The sequence below is a fragment of the Balaenoptera acutorostrata genome, chromosome 15 (genome assembly GCF_949987535.1).
Source record: "Balaenoptera acutorostrata chromosome 15, mBalAcu1.1, whole genome shotgun sequence".
Classification (NCBI taxonomy): domain Eukaryota; kingdom Metazoa; phylum Chordata; class Mammalia; order Artiodactyla; family Balaenopteridae; genus Balaenoptera; species Balaenoptera acutorostrata.
In genome coordinates this window covers 54,199,524-54,217,142 of record NC_080078.1, presented here as the reverse complement: position 1 = coordinate 54,217,142, position 17,619 = coordinate 54,199,524, and the positions used below count along the sequence as shown (strand labels likewise).

General features: G+C 41.3%; 1 protein-coding gene across 1 annotated transcript in view; it reads right to left on the bottom strand.

The window, feature by feature from the left end:
- Nucleotides 1-17,619, bottom strand: part of TMX4 (thioredoxin related transmembrane protein 4) — a 60,129-nt gene that overhangs the window by 21,921 nt on the left and 20,589 nt on the right. The window contains exon 5 of the mRNA XM_028165410.2: nt 12,597-12,642. Within this exon, the coding sequence (XP_028021211.2) occupies nt 12,597-12,642 (46 nt within the window). The remainder of the gene's footprint in view (nt 1-12,596; nt 12,643-17,619) is intronic.

The following is a 17,619-nucleotide window of genomic DNA, read 5'->3' as shown; positions in this document are numbered from 1 at the left end:
GACCGGTGATTACTTGCGTCGCTCCTCCTTATGCTTTATTGATTGGAGATTTAATTGTAGAAAACACTATGAATCCTATAGGTTATAATATTACTTGTGTTAATTGTATCTTTAGTAGTTGTGTTTTGCCCGTTAAAGGATCTACATCTGTTATGATTATGAAGCAACCTTCTTATATAATGTTACCTGTTAATTTGTCTGAACCATGGTATCATAACACTGGCATGCAAGCCTGGCTGGAATTGACTGAAGCATTAAAACGACCAAAGAGATTTATAGGTGTTCTAATATGTGCAATCCTAGCCTTAGCAGCTTTAACTGCTACTGCGGCCACTGCTGGGATTGCTCTTTCACAAACTATTCACCAGGCTCATTATGTTAATCAGTTATCTAAAAATACTAGTGTAGCATTAGCCCTACAAAGTCATATTGATACCCAACTAAAAACGGAAGTAGATGAATTAAAAAATGTTCTAATAGGAATAGGGGATCAAGTTATGGCTTTAAAATTAAAAATGCGTTTGATTTGTCATGCCAAATATACCTGGATTTGTGTAACTCAACATTTATATAATGATTCACAATGGGATTGGGAAAAAGTAAAAATGCATATATTAAGTGTATGGACTGATGGACACATTAGCCTTGATATTCAGAAGTTAAATGCCGAAATACAAGCTATTCAAGAGGGCCACCTGGACGAAGATGGACCCCAGAATTTGATTCAAGGATTATTAGATCAACTACAAGGGCTAAATCCGATACAATGGATTCATGGAGGGCTCTCAGGCCTGATATCAATTGGTGTACTACTTTTATTGGTGATCAGTTTATTACCTTGTGTTGTTAGATTTGTAATGGGGCGCTTCGCTGTCTTGCATCAGGATGTTCATGGCTTAAAGCTACATTATCAAGCTTCAAAAAATAATAAAAAAGGGGGAAATGTGGTGGCCCCCAAGCTGTAAGCTTATTCAGCTTTCTGCTTTCCGGAGAACTGCTTGTCTCTCTCTTGGTATGCACTCCTGACGCTGCGGTATTGAGCGTAAAAAAGGAAAATGGCTTGCGGCCAGTTTCGCTCCAGGTGCCTGCTCTGCATCTAAGAGCCCCTGGTTGTTCCCCAGAAGAAGGACGTGCTGCCCTGAGGGGGAAGTCTGTTTCTCCAAAGAATGGCCCATAAGGCATGCTGACGCATAGATAGTGGTGCATAGATAGTGGTGCATAGATAGTGGCGCATAGATAGTGGCGACAGAATTATGCGGAAATACAAGGTTTACTGATGTATTGTCTGATATTCGTTCCGAACTAAACCTATATATACATTCATGCTTTGAATAAACTTGCCTTGCAACCATCAGTTGTCTTGGCCCTTCTGACCCCATACTGGTGCTTTTCAGTTCCTTACCCCTCACCGCCAGGAACTTCTAGCTTTCTGCAGCCGGTCTGCGGCAGAAAACAAATGGGTTGGGAAACATACAGCGGGTGGAGAACAGTGACTTATTTCCTGGAAGAAAGACACTACCTCTCGAGTCTCTGCAGCCAACTGTAAAAAGAGATGAGAAGACACGAAGGCTGGGCAGCCTGTGCACACATGTGCTCTAGACACAGGATTCCGAACCATGACTGTGGCACCAGCCTTAACAGCGGTGCTTCCCACGTTCAATCTCTGCACATCATTTTCATGGCATTAGCCCTGCCTGTACTATCTTTGAGACTATTAACATTTTTCATTAAGTTGAGTCACTTTTAAGTTGATTAAAATTTTAATGACATTTTATATTGCTACTACAGACAGAATATCATTATCAATTCTGTACCTAGAAGATGTCTACTCTTTGAGAAACTTCTCTTGTACATCTTGCAGGCTTCAGTGAATCCTGTGAGGTGGGCAGAATGTCAAGACTATACATGAGGATAGGAATTAGAGCTAAAGTGGCAATGACTTCTATGAGTTTATTTAAAAATTAAGATATATAAGTGGATACCATCATGACTGGATTTGAAAGACAACTGGAATTTTGGTGACAGAAAGAACCCTCCAGATTATCTACTCTTGCCCTACACTGTGGTATAAATTACCTATCAAGGATCCCTAGGATTCTAGGTGATAGCAGGGAACTCACAGGACCTGGCTTATAAGACTGTTCAAGGAACTTCCTCACCTCAAGGGTTTATTCAAGCAAGAACATATGAGAGATCAATACAGAGTTAAGAAAGCCAAATTCAGACCCAACAAAATCCCTGAGTTCATCAGAACTCAGCTGTGTGGGTGTCATCACCAGGTGACCTGGCATCCTGAGGACCAGCTTTTATCTCCAGGATGCCAGACCCAGCAAGCTGGCTTCAGTCCTAAGGAAGAAACTCAAAGACTTTAAGGAATCACTAGTTCAGTAGGCTCTGATCTTCTAGACGTTGCTCTTCTTTTTCTCTTTTTCATTAGAGAAAACTTAGAAATACAGAAAAAGAGATTTTAAAAAATCAGCCACTATTTCAATATCAGAGGTAACCATTGTTGATATCTGATTAATTTCTCCCCAAGGCATTTTCCTATATACACACAAACTCCATATAAACAAAACACTACACAAACTGCTTTGTCATCTCTTCCCCCACTTAATAATATGCAATTTTCCCTATGAAAGTATCTACATCTAACTAGCAACCCATCCATGGGACACTGTTGCTGAGAAAAAACTGACTCCTATCTGTCTATGCATCCACAAAAACCTCAGTATGGTAAAAGAGACTGTGGATTGGCATCAACAATCTTGCCTCACTGGCATTAGCCTCTCTGCGTCTTTCTTTCTTCCCTGTTTTTACCTTCTTCCTCAGAGTCTTTACACTCTTTTAGTTCCAGTGCTGTGTTTCTTCTGTTCACTGTTAATACAGTTGCACTACAGTTTTATATTATCTAGACTTGAGTTAAAAACAGATTATGTTCCCCACAATTACATACTCAACATTGATGTGAGGATCTTGGGCACGGGAGGAGAACCAGCTAAATAAGCTAACTGAGCAGCCAGGTGGTCAGCTAGGAGAACGGGCTCAGTAAGGTATAAGTAGTTCTGTAAGGACAAGGCAAACTATACCTAGAGGTTGCAGTGGGAATCAGAGACTGATGCATAGCCGAGAACTGGGTCACACCAGGCCAGAGATCATACCCTCTGAATAAGAGGACAAGGGCTGAATTCTGAAAACACAGGTGGTGAGAGCCCTTCCCAGATATTTGATGAAAGGCTGGGGACTGGTTTCTAAGAATAAAATAAATTGCAAAAGTTTGTCAAGAGGCTTGGGGAAACCAGATGCTGATACAGAGGGTAATACCAGATTTCTATTATAGATATTTAAGGTAATGTGTACACATATGAGGAGACTAAAATAACCTACAAACCTACCATCTATATTCTTTTAGTCATGTACATCCCCACCCCGTCCCCCACCACACATACACACACAATCTACAATCAGGGCAAATGTATTAGTGACCCCAATAAATATAAATGGACTAAGTTTATCAGTGAAAAGAATTACTTCTTGCTATATGCTTTTTAAAAGATTCACTTAAAACATAACAACAAAAAGGTTGAAAGTAGAAAAAAATATCCCAGGTATGCATTAACCAGAAAGAAAAAATAAGGTATTAATATTAGACAAAATGACCTAATTGAAGGTAAAATGCAATTGCTGTGTGTCAAATTCTATAGTTTATCTTATAAAATTGTATTTTTTGTTCTTTTTAAAAATATCTGGAAAGTCTAAATACACATATATATAAAATATATAAATATCATATATACTTTACTTCTCAATCCTAATAAGAACATCTTAATTGGTTATTCAGAGATGGATCATATTCTATTCTCCAAATGGCCTTTTCTCTGCAGTCCAGTGCATCCACACAGAATCCATCATGCTGCCCAAGGCTGTGCACTGTGCCTACAAAGATAAAACATCAACTCCTGGCCTCGATGTGCTCCAAATGCCACACATTGTAATCATTTGCATGACATGATGAAAAACTGCAACTCCTTGTTTATCAGCCAAGCTATAAGAGGTCTGAGCAATCATTTATTTTCCCTGGTACTATCTTTGAAAATAAAACTACTCTTTAACAATGTGTGAAGGTCACAATCAGCTTCCATCTAAGCTCTTCTTAACCCTCAGAACAAATTCATCTCTTGACCTGCAGTTATAATAGGTTCTGTGCTAAGATCTTGATGATGATTCCTCACACTTATTCAATTATCCTCTTGGATTAGACGTTATATGGTTATAAGGTTTTCAGATAGTTATCAGAATATATGACTCCATTGACCTTTAGTGTCAAAATACTGCAATAGGCTGAATCCCTTACTCTCAGTTCCTGGTTTGCAATTCGTAATTCTCAACCTTTGAATAAACTTCTTGCCAATATTACGAAAATATCAGAAGAAAACCGTATGAAACTCAAACTATCTGAAAAGAGGAAAAACGTTAGTTATTGTTTAATATGATATACAAATGTCAAAAAAAACAGTTAACAAATTTTAACCAAAAAAGACTGAATCTAAGTCACAAATTTTCTCTCTATTTAAAAAAAAAAAAAAAAAAAAAAAACCCTAGTGGGAGGAGAGAAGATGGCAGAAGAGTAAGACGCAGAGATCACCTTCCTTCCCACAGATACAGTAGAAATACATCTACACGTGGAACTGCTCCTACAGAACACCCACTGAACGCTGGCAGAAAACGTCCGACCTCCAAAAAGGCAAGAAACTCCCCTCGTACTTGGGTAGGGCAAAAGAAAAAAGAAATAACAGAGACAAAAGAATAGGGACGGCACCTGCACCAGTGGGAGGGAGCTGTGAAGGAGGAAAGGTTTCCACACACTAGGAAGCCCCTTCTCGGACAGAGACTGCGGGTGGCAGAGGGGGGAAGCTTTGGAGCCACGGAGGAGAGCGCAGCCACAGAGGTGCGGAGGGCAAAGCGGAGAGGTTCCCGCACGGAGGATCGGTGCCAACCAGCACTCACCAGCCCGAGAGGCTTGTCTGCTAACCCGCCGGGGCGGGCGGGGCTGGGAGCTGAGGCTCGGCTTCGGTCAGATCGCAGGGAGAGGACTGGGGCTGGCGGCGGGAACACAGCCTGAAGGGGTTGGCGCACCACAGCTGGCTGGGAGGGAGACCGGGAAAAGGTCTGCAGCTGCCGAAGAGGCAAGAGACTTTTTCTTGCCTCTTTGTTTCACTGCGCGCAAGGAGAGGGGATTCAGAGCGCCGGCTAAACGAACTCCAGAGAAGGGCGCGAGCCACGGCGATCAGCGCGGACCCCAGAGACGGGCGTGAGACGCTGGGGCTGCTGCTGCCGCCTCCAAAAAGCCTGTGTGTTAGCACAGGTCACTCTCCACACCGCCCCTCCCGGGAGCCTGTGCAGTCCGCCACTGCCAGGGTCCCGGGATCCGGGGACAACATCCCCGGGAGAACGCACTGCGCGCCTCAGGCTGGTGCAACGTCATGCCGGCCTCGGCCGCCGCAGGCTCGCCCCGCCTCCTCTGTACCCCTCCCTCCCCGCGGCCTGGGTGAGCCAGAGCCCCCGAAGCAGCTGCTCCTTTAACCCCGTCCTGTCTGGGCGGGGAACAGACGCCCTCAGGCGACCTACACGCAGAGGCAGGTCCAAATCCAAAGCTGAACCCCAGGAGCTGTGCGAACAGGGAAGAGAAGGGGAAATCTCTCCCAGCAGCCTCAGAAGCAGCGGATTAAAACTCCACAAACAACTTGATGTGCCTGCATCTGTTGAATACCTGAATAGACAACGAATCATCCCATATTCAGGAGGTGGACTTTGGGAGCAGGATATATTAATTTTTCCCCTTTTCCTTTTTTTTGTGAGTGTATATGTATATGCTTCTGGGTGAGATTTTGTCTGTATAGCTTTGCTTTACAATAGCTTTATTTTACTTCACTATATTATAGCCTTTTTCTTTCTTTCTTTCTATTTTTTCTCCCTTTTACTCTGAGCCGTGTGGACGAAAGGCTCTTGGTGCTCCAGCCAGGCATCAGGGCCGTGCCTCTGAGGTGGGAGAGCCAACTTCAGAACACTGGTCCACAAGAGACCTCCCAGCTCCACGTAATACCAAACGGCAAAAATCTCCCAGAGATCTCCATCTCAACATCAAGACCCAGCTTCACTCAACGACCAGCAAGCTACAGTGCTGGACACCCTATACCAAACAACTAGCTAGACAGGAACACAACCCCATCCATTAGCAGAGAGGCTGCCTAAAATCATAATAAGGCCACAGACACCCCAAAATACACCACCAGACATGGACGTGCCCACCAGAAAGACAAGATCCAGCCTCATCCACCAGAACTCAGGCACTAGTTCCCTCCACCAGGAAGCCTACACAACCCACTGAACCAACCTTAGCCACTGGGGACAGATACCAAAAACAACGGGAACTACGAACCTGCAGCCTGTGAAAAGGAGACCCCAAACACAGTAAGATAAGCAAAATGAGACGACAGAAAAACACACAGCAGATGAAGGAGCAGGGTCAAAACACATCAGACTTAACAAATGAAGAGGAAATAGGTAGTCTACCTGAAAAAGAATTCAGAATAATGATAGTAAGGATGATCCAAAATCTTGGAAATAGAATAGACAAAATGCAAGAAACATTTAACAAGGATGTAGAAGAACTAAAGAGGAACCAAGCAATGATGAAAAACACAATAAATGACATAAAAAATACTCTAGATGGGATCAATAGTAGAATAACTGAGGCAGAAGAAAGGATAAGTGACCTGGAAGATAAAATGGTGGAAATAACTACTGCAGAGCAGGATAAAGAAAAAAGAATGAAAAGAACTGAGGACAGTCTCAGGGACCTCTGGGACAACATTAAATGCACCAACATTCGAATTATAGGGGTCCCAGAAGAAGAAGAGAAAAAGAAAGGGACTGAGAAAATATTTGAAGAGATTATAGTTGAAAACTTCCCTAATATGGGAAAGGAAATAGTTAATCAAGTCCTGGAAGCACAGAGAGTCCCATACAGGATAAACCCAAGGAGAAACACGCCAAGACACATATTAATCAAACTGTCAAAAATGAAATATAAGGAAAACATATTAAAGGCAGCAAGGGAAAAACAACAAATAACACACAAGGGAATCCCCATAAGGTTAACATCTGATCTTTCAGCAGAAACTCTGCAAGCCAGAAGGGAGTGGCAGGATATACTTAAAGTGATGAAGGAGAAAAACCTACAACCAAGATTACTCTACCCAGCAAGGATCTCATTCAGATTCGATGGAGAAATTAAAACCTTTACAGACAAGCAAAAGCTGAGAGAGTTCAGCACCACCAAACCAGCTTTACAACAAATGCTAAAGGAACTTCTCTAGGCAAGAAACACAAGAGAAGGAAAACACCTACAATAACAAACCCAAAACATTTAAGAAAATGGGAATAGGAACATACATATCGATAATTACCTTGAATGTAAATGGATTAAATGCTCCCACCAAAAGACACAGGCTGGCTGAATGGATACAAAAACAAGACCCATATATATGCTGTCTACAAGAGACCCACTTCAGACCTAGAGACACATACAGACTGAAAGTGAGGGGAGGGAAAAAGATATTCCATGCAAATGGAAATCAAAAGAAAGCTGGAGTAGCAATTCTCATATCAGACAAAATAGACTTTAAAATAAAGACTATTACAAGAGACAAAGAAGGACACTATATAATGATCAAGGGATCGATCCAAGAGGAAGGTTTAACAATTGTAAATATTTATGCACCCAACATAGGAGCACCTCAATACATAAGGCAAATACTAACAGCCATAAAAGGGGAAATCGACAGCAACACAATCATAGTAGGGGACTTTAACACCCCACTTTCACCAATGGACAGATCATCCAAAATGAAAATAAATAAGGAAACACAAGCTTTAAATGATACATTAAACAAGATGGACTTAATTGATATTTATAGGACATTCCACCCAAAAACAACAGAATACACATTTTTCTCAAGTGCTCATGGAACATTCTCCAGGATAGATCATATCTTGGGTCACAAATCAAGCCTTGGTAAATTTAAGAAAATTGAAATCGTATCAAGTATCTTTTCCGACCACAACGCTATGAGACTAGATATCAATTACAGGAAAAGATCTGTAAAAAATACAAACACATGGAGGCTACACAATACATTACTTAATAACGAAGTGATTGCTGAAGAAATCAAAGGGGAAATCAAAAAATACCTAGAAACAAATGACAATGGAGATACGACGATCCAAAACCTATGGGACGCAGCAAAAGCAGTGCTAAGAGGGAAGTTTATAGCAATACAAGCCTACCTCAAGAAACAGGAAACATCTCGAATAAACAACCTAACCTTGCACCTAAAACAATTAGAGAAAGAAGAACAAAAAAACCCCAAAGCCAGCAGAAGGAAAGAAATTATAAAGATCAGGTCAGAAATAAATGAAAAAGAAATAAAGGAAACAATAGCAAAAATCAATGAAACTAAAAGCTGGTTCTTTGAGAAGATAAACAAAATTGATAAACCATTAGCCAGACTCATCAAGAGAAAAAGGGAGAAGACTCAGATCAATAGAATTAGAAATGAAAAAGGAGAAGTAACCACTGACACTGCAGAAATACAAAAGATCATGAGAGATTACTACAAGCAACTCTATGCCAATAAAATGGACAACCTGGAAGAAATGGACAGATTCTTAGAAATGCACAAACTGCCAAGACTGAACCAGGAAGAAATAGAAAATATGAACAGACCAATCACAAGCACTGAAATTGAAACTGTGATTAAAAACCTTCCAACAAACAAAAGCCCAGGACCAGATGGCTTCACAGGCGAATTCTATCAAACATTTAGAGAAGAGCTAACACCTATCCTTCTCAAACTCTTCCAAAATATTGCAGAGGGAGGAACACTCCCAAACTCATTCTACAAGGCCACCATCACCCTGATACCAAAACCAGACAAAGATGTCACAAAGAAAGAAAACTACAGGCCAATATCACTGATGAACATAGATGCAAAAATCCTCAACAAAATACTAGCAAACAGAATCCAACAGCACATTAAAAGGATCATACACCATGATCAAGTGGGGTTTATCCCAGGAATGCAAGGATTCTTCAATATACGCAAATCAATCAATGTGATACACCATATTAACAAATTGAAGGAGAAAAACCATATGACCATCTCAATAGATGCAGAGAAAGCTTTCGACAAAATTCAACACCCATTTATGATAAAAGCCCTGCAGAAAGTAGGCATAGAGGGAACTTTCCTCAACATAATAAAGGCCATATATGACAAACCCACAGCCAACATTGTCCTCAATGGTGAAAAACTGAAACCATTTCCACTAAGATCAGGAACAAGACAAGGTTGCCCACTCTCACCACTATTATTCAACATAATTTTGGAAGTGTTAGCCACAGCAATCAGAGAAGACAAAGAAATAAAAGGAATCCAAATCGGAAAAGAAGAAGTAAAGCTGTCACTATTTGCAGATGACATGATACTATACACAGAGAATCCTAAAGATGCTACCAGAAAACTCCTAGAGCTAATCAATAAATTTGGTAAAGTAGCAGGATACAAAATTAATGCACAGAAATCTCTTGCATTTCTATACACTAATGATGAAAAATCTGAAAGTGAAATTAAGAAAACACTCCCGTTTACCATTGCAACAAAAAGAATAAAATATCTAGGAATAAACCTACCTAAGGAGACAAAAGACCTGTATGCAGAAAATTATAAGACACTGATGGAAGAAATTAAAGATGATACAAATAGATGGAGAGATATACCATGTTCCTGGATTGGAAGAATCAACATTGTGAAAATGACTCTACTACCCAAAGCAATCTACAGATTCAATGCAATCCCTATCAAACTACCACTGGCATTTTTCACAGAACTAGAACAAAAAATTTCACAATTTGTATGGAAACACAAAAGACCCCGAATAGCCAAAGCAATCTTGAGAACGAAAAATGGAGCTGGGGGAATCAGGCTCCCTGACTTCAGACTATATTACAAAGCTTCAGTAATCAAGACAGTTTGGTACTGGCACAAAAACAGAAATATAGATCAATGGAACAGGATAGAAAGCCCAGAGATAAACCCACACACATATGGTCAACTTATCTTTGATAAAGGAGGCAAGCATATACAGTGGAGAAAAGACAGCCTCTTCAATAAGTGGTGCTGGGAAAATTGGACAGGAACATGTAAAAGTATGAAATTAGAACACTCCCTGACACCATGCACAAAAATAAACTCAAAATGGATTAAAGACCTAAGTGTAAGGGCAAACACTATCAAACTCTTAGAGGAAACATAGGCAGAACACTCTATGACATACATCACAGCAAGATTGTTTTTGACCCAGCTCCCAGAGAAATGGAAATAAGAACACAAATAAACAAATGGGACCTAATGAAACTTAAAAGCTTTTGCACAGCAAAGGAAACCATAAACAAGACCAAAAGACAACCCTCAGAATGGGAGAAAATATTTGCAAATGAAGCAACTGACAAAGGATTAATCTCCAAGATTTACAAGCAGCTCATGCAGCTCAATAACAAAAAAACGAACAACCCAATCCAAAAATGGGCAGAAGATCTAAATAGGCATTTCTCCAAAGAAGATATACAGATGGCCTACAGACACATGAAAGAATGCTCAACATCATTAATCATTAGAGAAATGCAAATCAAAACTACAATGAGATATCATCTCACACCGGTCAGAATGGCCATCATCAAAAAATCTAGAAACAATAAATGCTGGAGAGGGTGTGGAGGAAAGGGAACACTCTTGCACTGTTGGTGGGAATGTAAATTGATACAGCCACTATGGAGAACAGTATGGAGGTTCCTTAAAAAAACTACAAATAGAACTACCATACGACCCAGCAATCCCACTACTGGGCATATACCCTGAGAAAACCATAGGTCAAAAAGAGTCATGTACCAAAATGTTCATTGCAGCTCTATTTACAATAGCCAGGACATGGAAGCAACCTAAATGTCCATCGACAGATGAATGGATAAAGAAGATGTGGCACATATATACAATGGAATATTACTCAGCCATAAAAAGAAATGAAATGGAGGTATTTGTAATGAGGTGGATGGAGTTAGAGTCTGTCATACAGAGTGAAGTAAGTCAGAAAGAGAAAAACAAATACAGTATGCTAACACATATATACAAAATCTAAGGGAAAAAAAAAAAAAAAGGCCATGAAGAACCTAGTGGCAAGACAGGAATAAAGACACAGACCTACTAGAGAATGGACTTGAGGATATGGGGAGGGGGTGGGTGAGATGTGACAGGGTAAGAGAGTGTCATGGACATATATACACTACCAAATGTAAAATAGATAACTAGTGGGAAGCAGCCACATAGCACAGGGAGATCAGCTCGGTGCTTTGTGACCACCTAGAGGGGTGGGATGGGGAGGGTGGGAGGGAGGGAGATGCAAAAGGGAAGAGAAATGGGAACATATTGTATATGTATAACTGATTCACTTTGTTATAAAGCAGAAGCTAACACACCATTGTAAGGCAATTATACTTCAATAAAGATGTTAAAAAAAAAAAAAAAAACCCTAAAGTAGGTATCTCACAAGGCAGGAAATGTAATACAACTGAGAAACTGGGACACAAAAAATTGTTCTTAAATTTCCCTAAACATACTGTAATATGCATGAAAAACAGAGAGTCTTCATGAGCTCCCTGAATATTAAGTTCCAAATATGATGCATGACCTATAATCATAGCTTAGAAAAGACAAATATAGGGAGGGACTCACTTCTAAAGATCTTTTGAAATACTTTAAGGATATATATTTAATTCCACAGCAATTTTGTCAAATCTGGTAGGATTTATTAGTTCACCCTACATGTAAAGAGGAGCAAAAGCTTATGTGATACATTCAAGATTATGTAACAGTTCAACATTTTAACCTAAATAAGTTCTAAGTCACTGAAAGGACTCAGTGAAATGATACAATCACACGTATCAGGGGCTCTCTTCCTTAAAGGGCCACATCATAAATATTTTAGGCTTGTGGGCCATATGATCTCCATCACAACTACTCATCTCTACCACTGTAGTGTGAAAGCGGTCACAGAATACAAGTAATAAGTGCATGTGACTGTGTTCCAACAAAACTTTATTTACCAAAATGGGCGGCCCGGCCCTCCCACAAGTTGGCTGATCCCTGACAAATCTTTGATCTGTAGGGAGATTACAACAATGGGAAAATAAGATGAAGTGAAACCACATAAGCCCTTTCAGCTTTGTTAAAAGGATTCATTACCAATCTAAGAAAATATGACTTTGACACAGTAGTTACAGGTCCCTGTCCAATTTATGTCCTTAGAAGGATACAAAGACACATTTCCACTGTGACCCCATGTAAGAGTAGTTGTGTGGCTTAAAAAGAAAACAGAAATTATAAAACCATTTATAAGTGTTATTTTCCAATTATTTAGAAGCTACCTTCTCACTCTTAAAAAACCCCTCTGCCAATATAATAATAAAGGGCATATTTACTCACCCATATCTTGCCAGAGATGCTAAAAAGACCAGCCATTCCAGACATCCTAAAAAAATAAAGAGGAGGACCACTGGTGATGTATAGTATTAAAAAAAACAAACACAAGATTCAAGTCACAAGGACTACTCCTCCACTTCTTGCAATACATTGCCCTCTCTCCTGGATTCACTTCCATCCTTACAGAGCTTAGACCCCATGGTCACCATCTGAATTACTCTGCTCCAAATACGGTCAAGTCCCTGATCCTTTCTCCCTGCATGGTGCATGCCTGGCGAAATCCCTAACCCTGAGCAGCTGAATGTCTCTGGGGAAAAATCACGATCTACCCTCACAGCCACAAACCTCAGCGAGCACTCAATACGGCCCAGTCCCACTGTAATCTTTTAGGCTCTTACCTGAGATGATAACTCATATCCTTTTCTCTCCCTTCAAACTTTACACACCCTCCCCTCCCCATGCACTCTCAGCTAACAAACACTCCTTGTCTGTCACTGCGAAATCAGAAGCCATTATGTGATCTCTCTTATCTTCCCAGCAGCAAATCTGAGCCTGGTGTACAACTGCATCCACCTTCTCCTATTGCAACAGAGAAAGTCTACCTGCCTGACCACAGTCCAAACCCTCCACTCGTGCCTTGGACCCCATCCCTTCTGTCTTGCTAATGACTTGGTTTTTCCTGTCATCCCATTTCCTGCATCAGCAATTTCTCCCTCTCTGCTGGATCATTTTCATCTGCATGAAAACATGTTCTACCCTCTCTCATCTTTTGAAAAGAGCATCACTGGACCTCAGATGGCCCTCCAGCTTAGCTTCACAAACTTCTCCAAAGAGAAGCCTATGCTTGCTGCTGCTTCTTCCTCATCGTATCTTTAACCCATTCAAATCTGGCTTCCATCCCCACTACTGCACTATCACTCCTTGTCAAGGCCACAATGACATCGCATTGCTTCACTCAATGTCTTTGTCTCAGACTTGATCTCCCTTAACCCCTTGGTAACATGGGACACAAGTGACTATTCCCTCCTTCTTGAGCACCTTTTACTTGGCTTCTAGGAAACCGTGTACCCTCGCCTGTCCTCCTGCCTCACTGGTACTCATTTTCAATTTCCTTTTGCTGACTCCTTCTCTACCCAACTTCTTAACTTTGGAGTGTCTTGTGGCTCAGGCCCAAGCCCTTTTCTTTTTCTCTCTCTCTAGGTGATCCCCTTCCTTCTAAAACTTTAAATACCATCTATATGCCTTGTATTTGTGTTCCTGAATTCTCCATGGAGACCCAGCTCCATGCATCCAACTTGACAGCTCTACAAGGAAGTCTGTATCTCAAACTTTACATGTCCAACACTGAACCCTTGATTTTCTCTTGCTCAAATCAGTAACTGGTACCAAGACCATCAAGTTCTCAAACCAGAAACCAAGGAGTTTTGTGTGTGTGTGTGTGTATGTGTGTGTGTGTGTGTGTGTGCGTGTGTGTATGAATCTTCCCTCTCCTTCACCTGAGCAAAGTCTACCTTCAAAACGTATTTTATTTTTAACAGTAAAACAATTATTAAAACATTTTACAACTACATTTATATCATATACAAATCTAAATTTCATTTAAAAGTATCAATTGATGGTGGTGTTGGATTCACATTAGCAATCACTACATGATCAAAGAGAGTGCTTTCCTTTGCTTTATTACACAGTTATTTTTATTGAGTTAACTACTCAAGTTTCAGACTGTTTTTTTTCTCCAGGTATACTCCTTTCTTTAGGGCTCCTAAAGCTTCAAACAATTGTTCCTTTCTATCTTTAAACTCAGTCCTGTCTCTCAGTTTAATTCAACATCTATTAGCAGACATTGATTTCAATCTTATTCTTCTTAGCTATTATTATGACATACTGGGAAACAAAAGAGGCATCAAAGAAGCTTAACATTTACCAAGTGTTTTTTTTTTATTTATTAGGGGCCAAGATTAGCACTGAATCTCAGTCTTCAGGGAAGAGCTGCGAAAGTGAGAACTATGATCTCATCTTCCATTTAGAGACTAAAAAGCCTGCTGTAAGTGGGCTCTGAGTGATGCTAAGTTTAATCACTTGGTTAACCAGTGATTGAGACAGACCTCTCCAGTGGAAATGCAGTTTTCCCTTGGTAATGGGTAGGTCATTTGTGGGGTGATATGTTGGCACCATACAAATAGCCATTACCCCACAATCTTCTGCCCAAGAGTTTTACATCTATTGATGACAATGGCCCTGGTCGGCCATCATGCTACTTTCATGCCTCCACTCCACACGATTCCTATAACGTTTAATAAACTGTAATATTATACTTATGTTCGGTATTCGGAAGGCATCTGAAGTTGTACGGCACTTAATTTAAAAGGCTTTAAAGGTCTGTTCAGCAGTCACTTGTTAACAGCTTAGAACTATAATTTCATTAGCGCCAGCTTCCAAGTCTGTAGTGGTTCCCAACTTTGGCTGCTCCTCAGGAACACGAGGCTGCCCCACCAGTACCAGTGTAATCAGAGTCTCTAGGAATGGCAGCCAGGTGGCAGTCGTTTTCAAAACTCCACAGGTGATTCCCCTGGACAAGCAAGGATGCGAACCACTGCTCTCAATCATAGTAATGGCATTTCTTACCACTTCAAATTCAGAAAGGTAGAGTTTTGGCGAGTCAATAAGCTGGCTTTACAGTTCTCTGAAAATGTGAAGAAACTGCAACACTGTCAGTTTTCGCTAGAAAACTACTGCTCTTGAAACTCGTAATTCCTTAAGAAGGATCCAACATCACAGACGTTAAGCCACACTGCATGATTTTTGGGAAATCGAGTCCAGAATAAGGCATGTTTTCTGCCCAATTCTCAAAGAGATCACACTAATATTGTATAAGTGATTAAGAAGGGCCCAGACCTGGAATCTACGACAAAGAAATGAAGCAGATAATCTGGTGGAGGGAGCAGAGACGGCAGCAGCTTAATTTTGCCTACGGGGTCCAAAAGTGGCCTCAAGTAAGTTTCCCTCAGAGAAGAAACTGACATCAGCATGAAATACTAATGATACTCAGATATTTCAAATCTATCCCTAAGCCATTTTTTTCAGCCAGAAATTTACTGCATTTCCCAAACTACACAAAAGTAAAAGTTTCAAATAAGAGCCCAACCATCAGTCATGTCCATCTTTCTGGCAAAAGTCACACAAAAGAATGATGGAGAGAACATCTTTACAACAGTTACACACTTCAAAACCACAAGCACCCAACCCAAGGGCATGTTAGCTAGAATTATGTAAGACTCACCTTTTAATCATGTGCTGTGTCCTGCCAGGTAAAGTAAGGAGGGGTCTCACCCAGCTGGTAGGCCAGGTGTGACAGTCAAGCTCCTCCTTCCCCCACCCCCACCCCCGGCCCCGTGCCTATTGATGAATGTCCCTGAGGCTGAGTGGTGAGAGGCGGGAGCAGACAAGTGGCCCAGGTGGGCAGCGGGAGGAAAGTCTTGTTTGTATAACAATGACAGTGACGCTCATGACAATGGGACTGCTCAAGCTCAAACCGTATCAACAATGAGGATACAGAGCCTTAGCAAGACTGAAGACATGAGAATCTATTTGTTGGCCCTGAGCGGGCAGCAGCCGGAAAGTGAAAGTGCCACTGGATCCCTCTCCCTCTCCTCTGCATTACAGCTCCCGTCTTACCTGGTCCATCACAAGGAGGGAGGCTGGGTCAAAGGGTGGCCCAGAGTGGCAGGGATGCCAGGAGGGGACAGAAGGAGCTCTGGGATGAGGAGTGAAAAGAGAGAAAAGCCTCACAGGCACTCCGGCCACCAGCTGTCAGAGGTTCTCCAGGCCAGGCCAAACTACAGGTAGGGAAGCCCCGAGCAAGGGGAGCTGAAACCCGAACACAGTCAAAGTGATGACTGAAAACGCTTAATCCCTCTGTCAGTCAAAGAAAAGCTGCTGTGTCTTCAGCCCCCATTACTAAGGAGGCCCAGCACATTATTGGATTCTGGGTACTGGAGAAAAATGCGTGCCTCATTAGCGAGGCCTTGCCAATCACAAGGAAACAGAGCACCCGTGGGTGCAGTTGCCTGGTCCTAGTATCTCAGTTTTGCATGAAGCGGTGGCAGCTGCTCTTTGGGAGGAAATCTCTCTCACTTCACCACCTGAGGCAAAGCTGCTGGCAACAGGGTCTCCATTTAGAGGCTCCCCTGAGTGCCTGAGGGGGCTCTCCTAAATGCCACCAGTGATGTGCACCACAGCACCGCCACTGTTCAACCTCAGCACCCACTCTGCACGGCCACCAGTGGTGGCCCCGCTCAGCAGGCAAAACTCAAGGCCATTCTCACTGCAACAGGATGAGGCCAACCTGCAATGCGGACCTCAACCATGTCCCACAGGAGGAAGTCAGAATCTTATTTCAGTCTATTATCTATTATAACCCGCCCAAAGCAGCTTAGAGCAACCTGCTAATTTTTGTCATCACCAATAATCACAGGGGGAGAAAGGCCACCCCCACCCCACTAGAGAGGCCACTCCCACTACCTGCAGCCCAAAGGGGCACAAGGCACTTCAGTTAGGTTTTGCAGCCCCCATTCCATTGGTCTGGGTGGGGTCAGATGGGTATAATAATAGGGCATTGTATTTATGATTTTTAAAAAGAGTTCTTACCTTTAACAGACACATACAAAAATATAATAAAATGACACATTTGGTATCTGTTTCAAAACAATTGATTAAAAAAAGCTATAATTTGATGATCATTATAGGTGGGTAAAGGGTACATGGGGCTTATTGTACTATTTTCTGTACTTTTATGTATGTTTGAAAGTTTCCATAATAAAAAGTGAAAAAAAAATTGAGTTCTTGTACAAAAATATAGAACAAAGTGGCTCATACCATTATGATTTGTGTATGATTTATACATGTTACAAGCAAAATAACATGTTGCCTTAAAATACTACCAGAATATAATAAGGAGAAAAATGCAGATGGATGAATTCCTAAAAATGCCACACATCCACTGGTAGCTACAATTTCCAAATTCAAT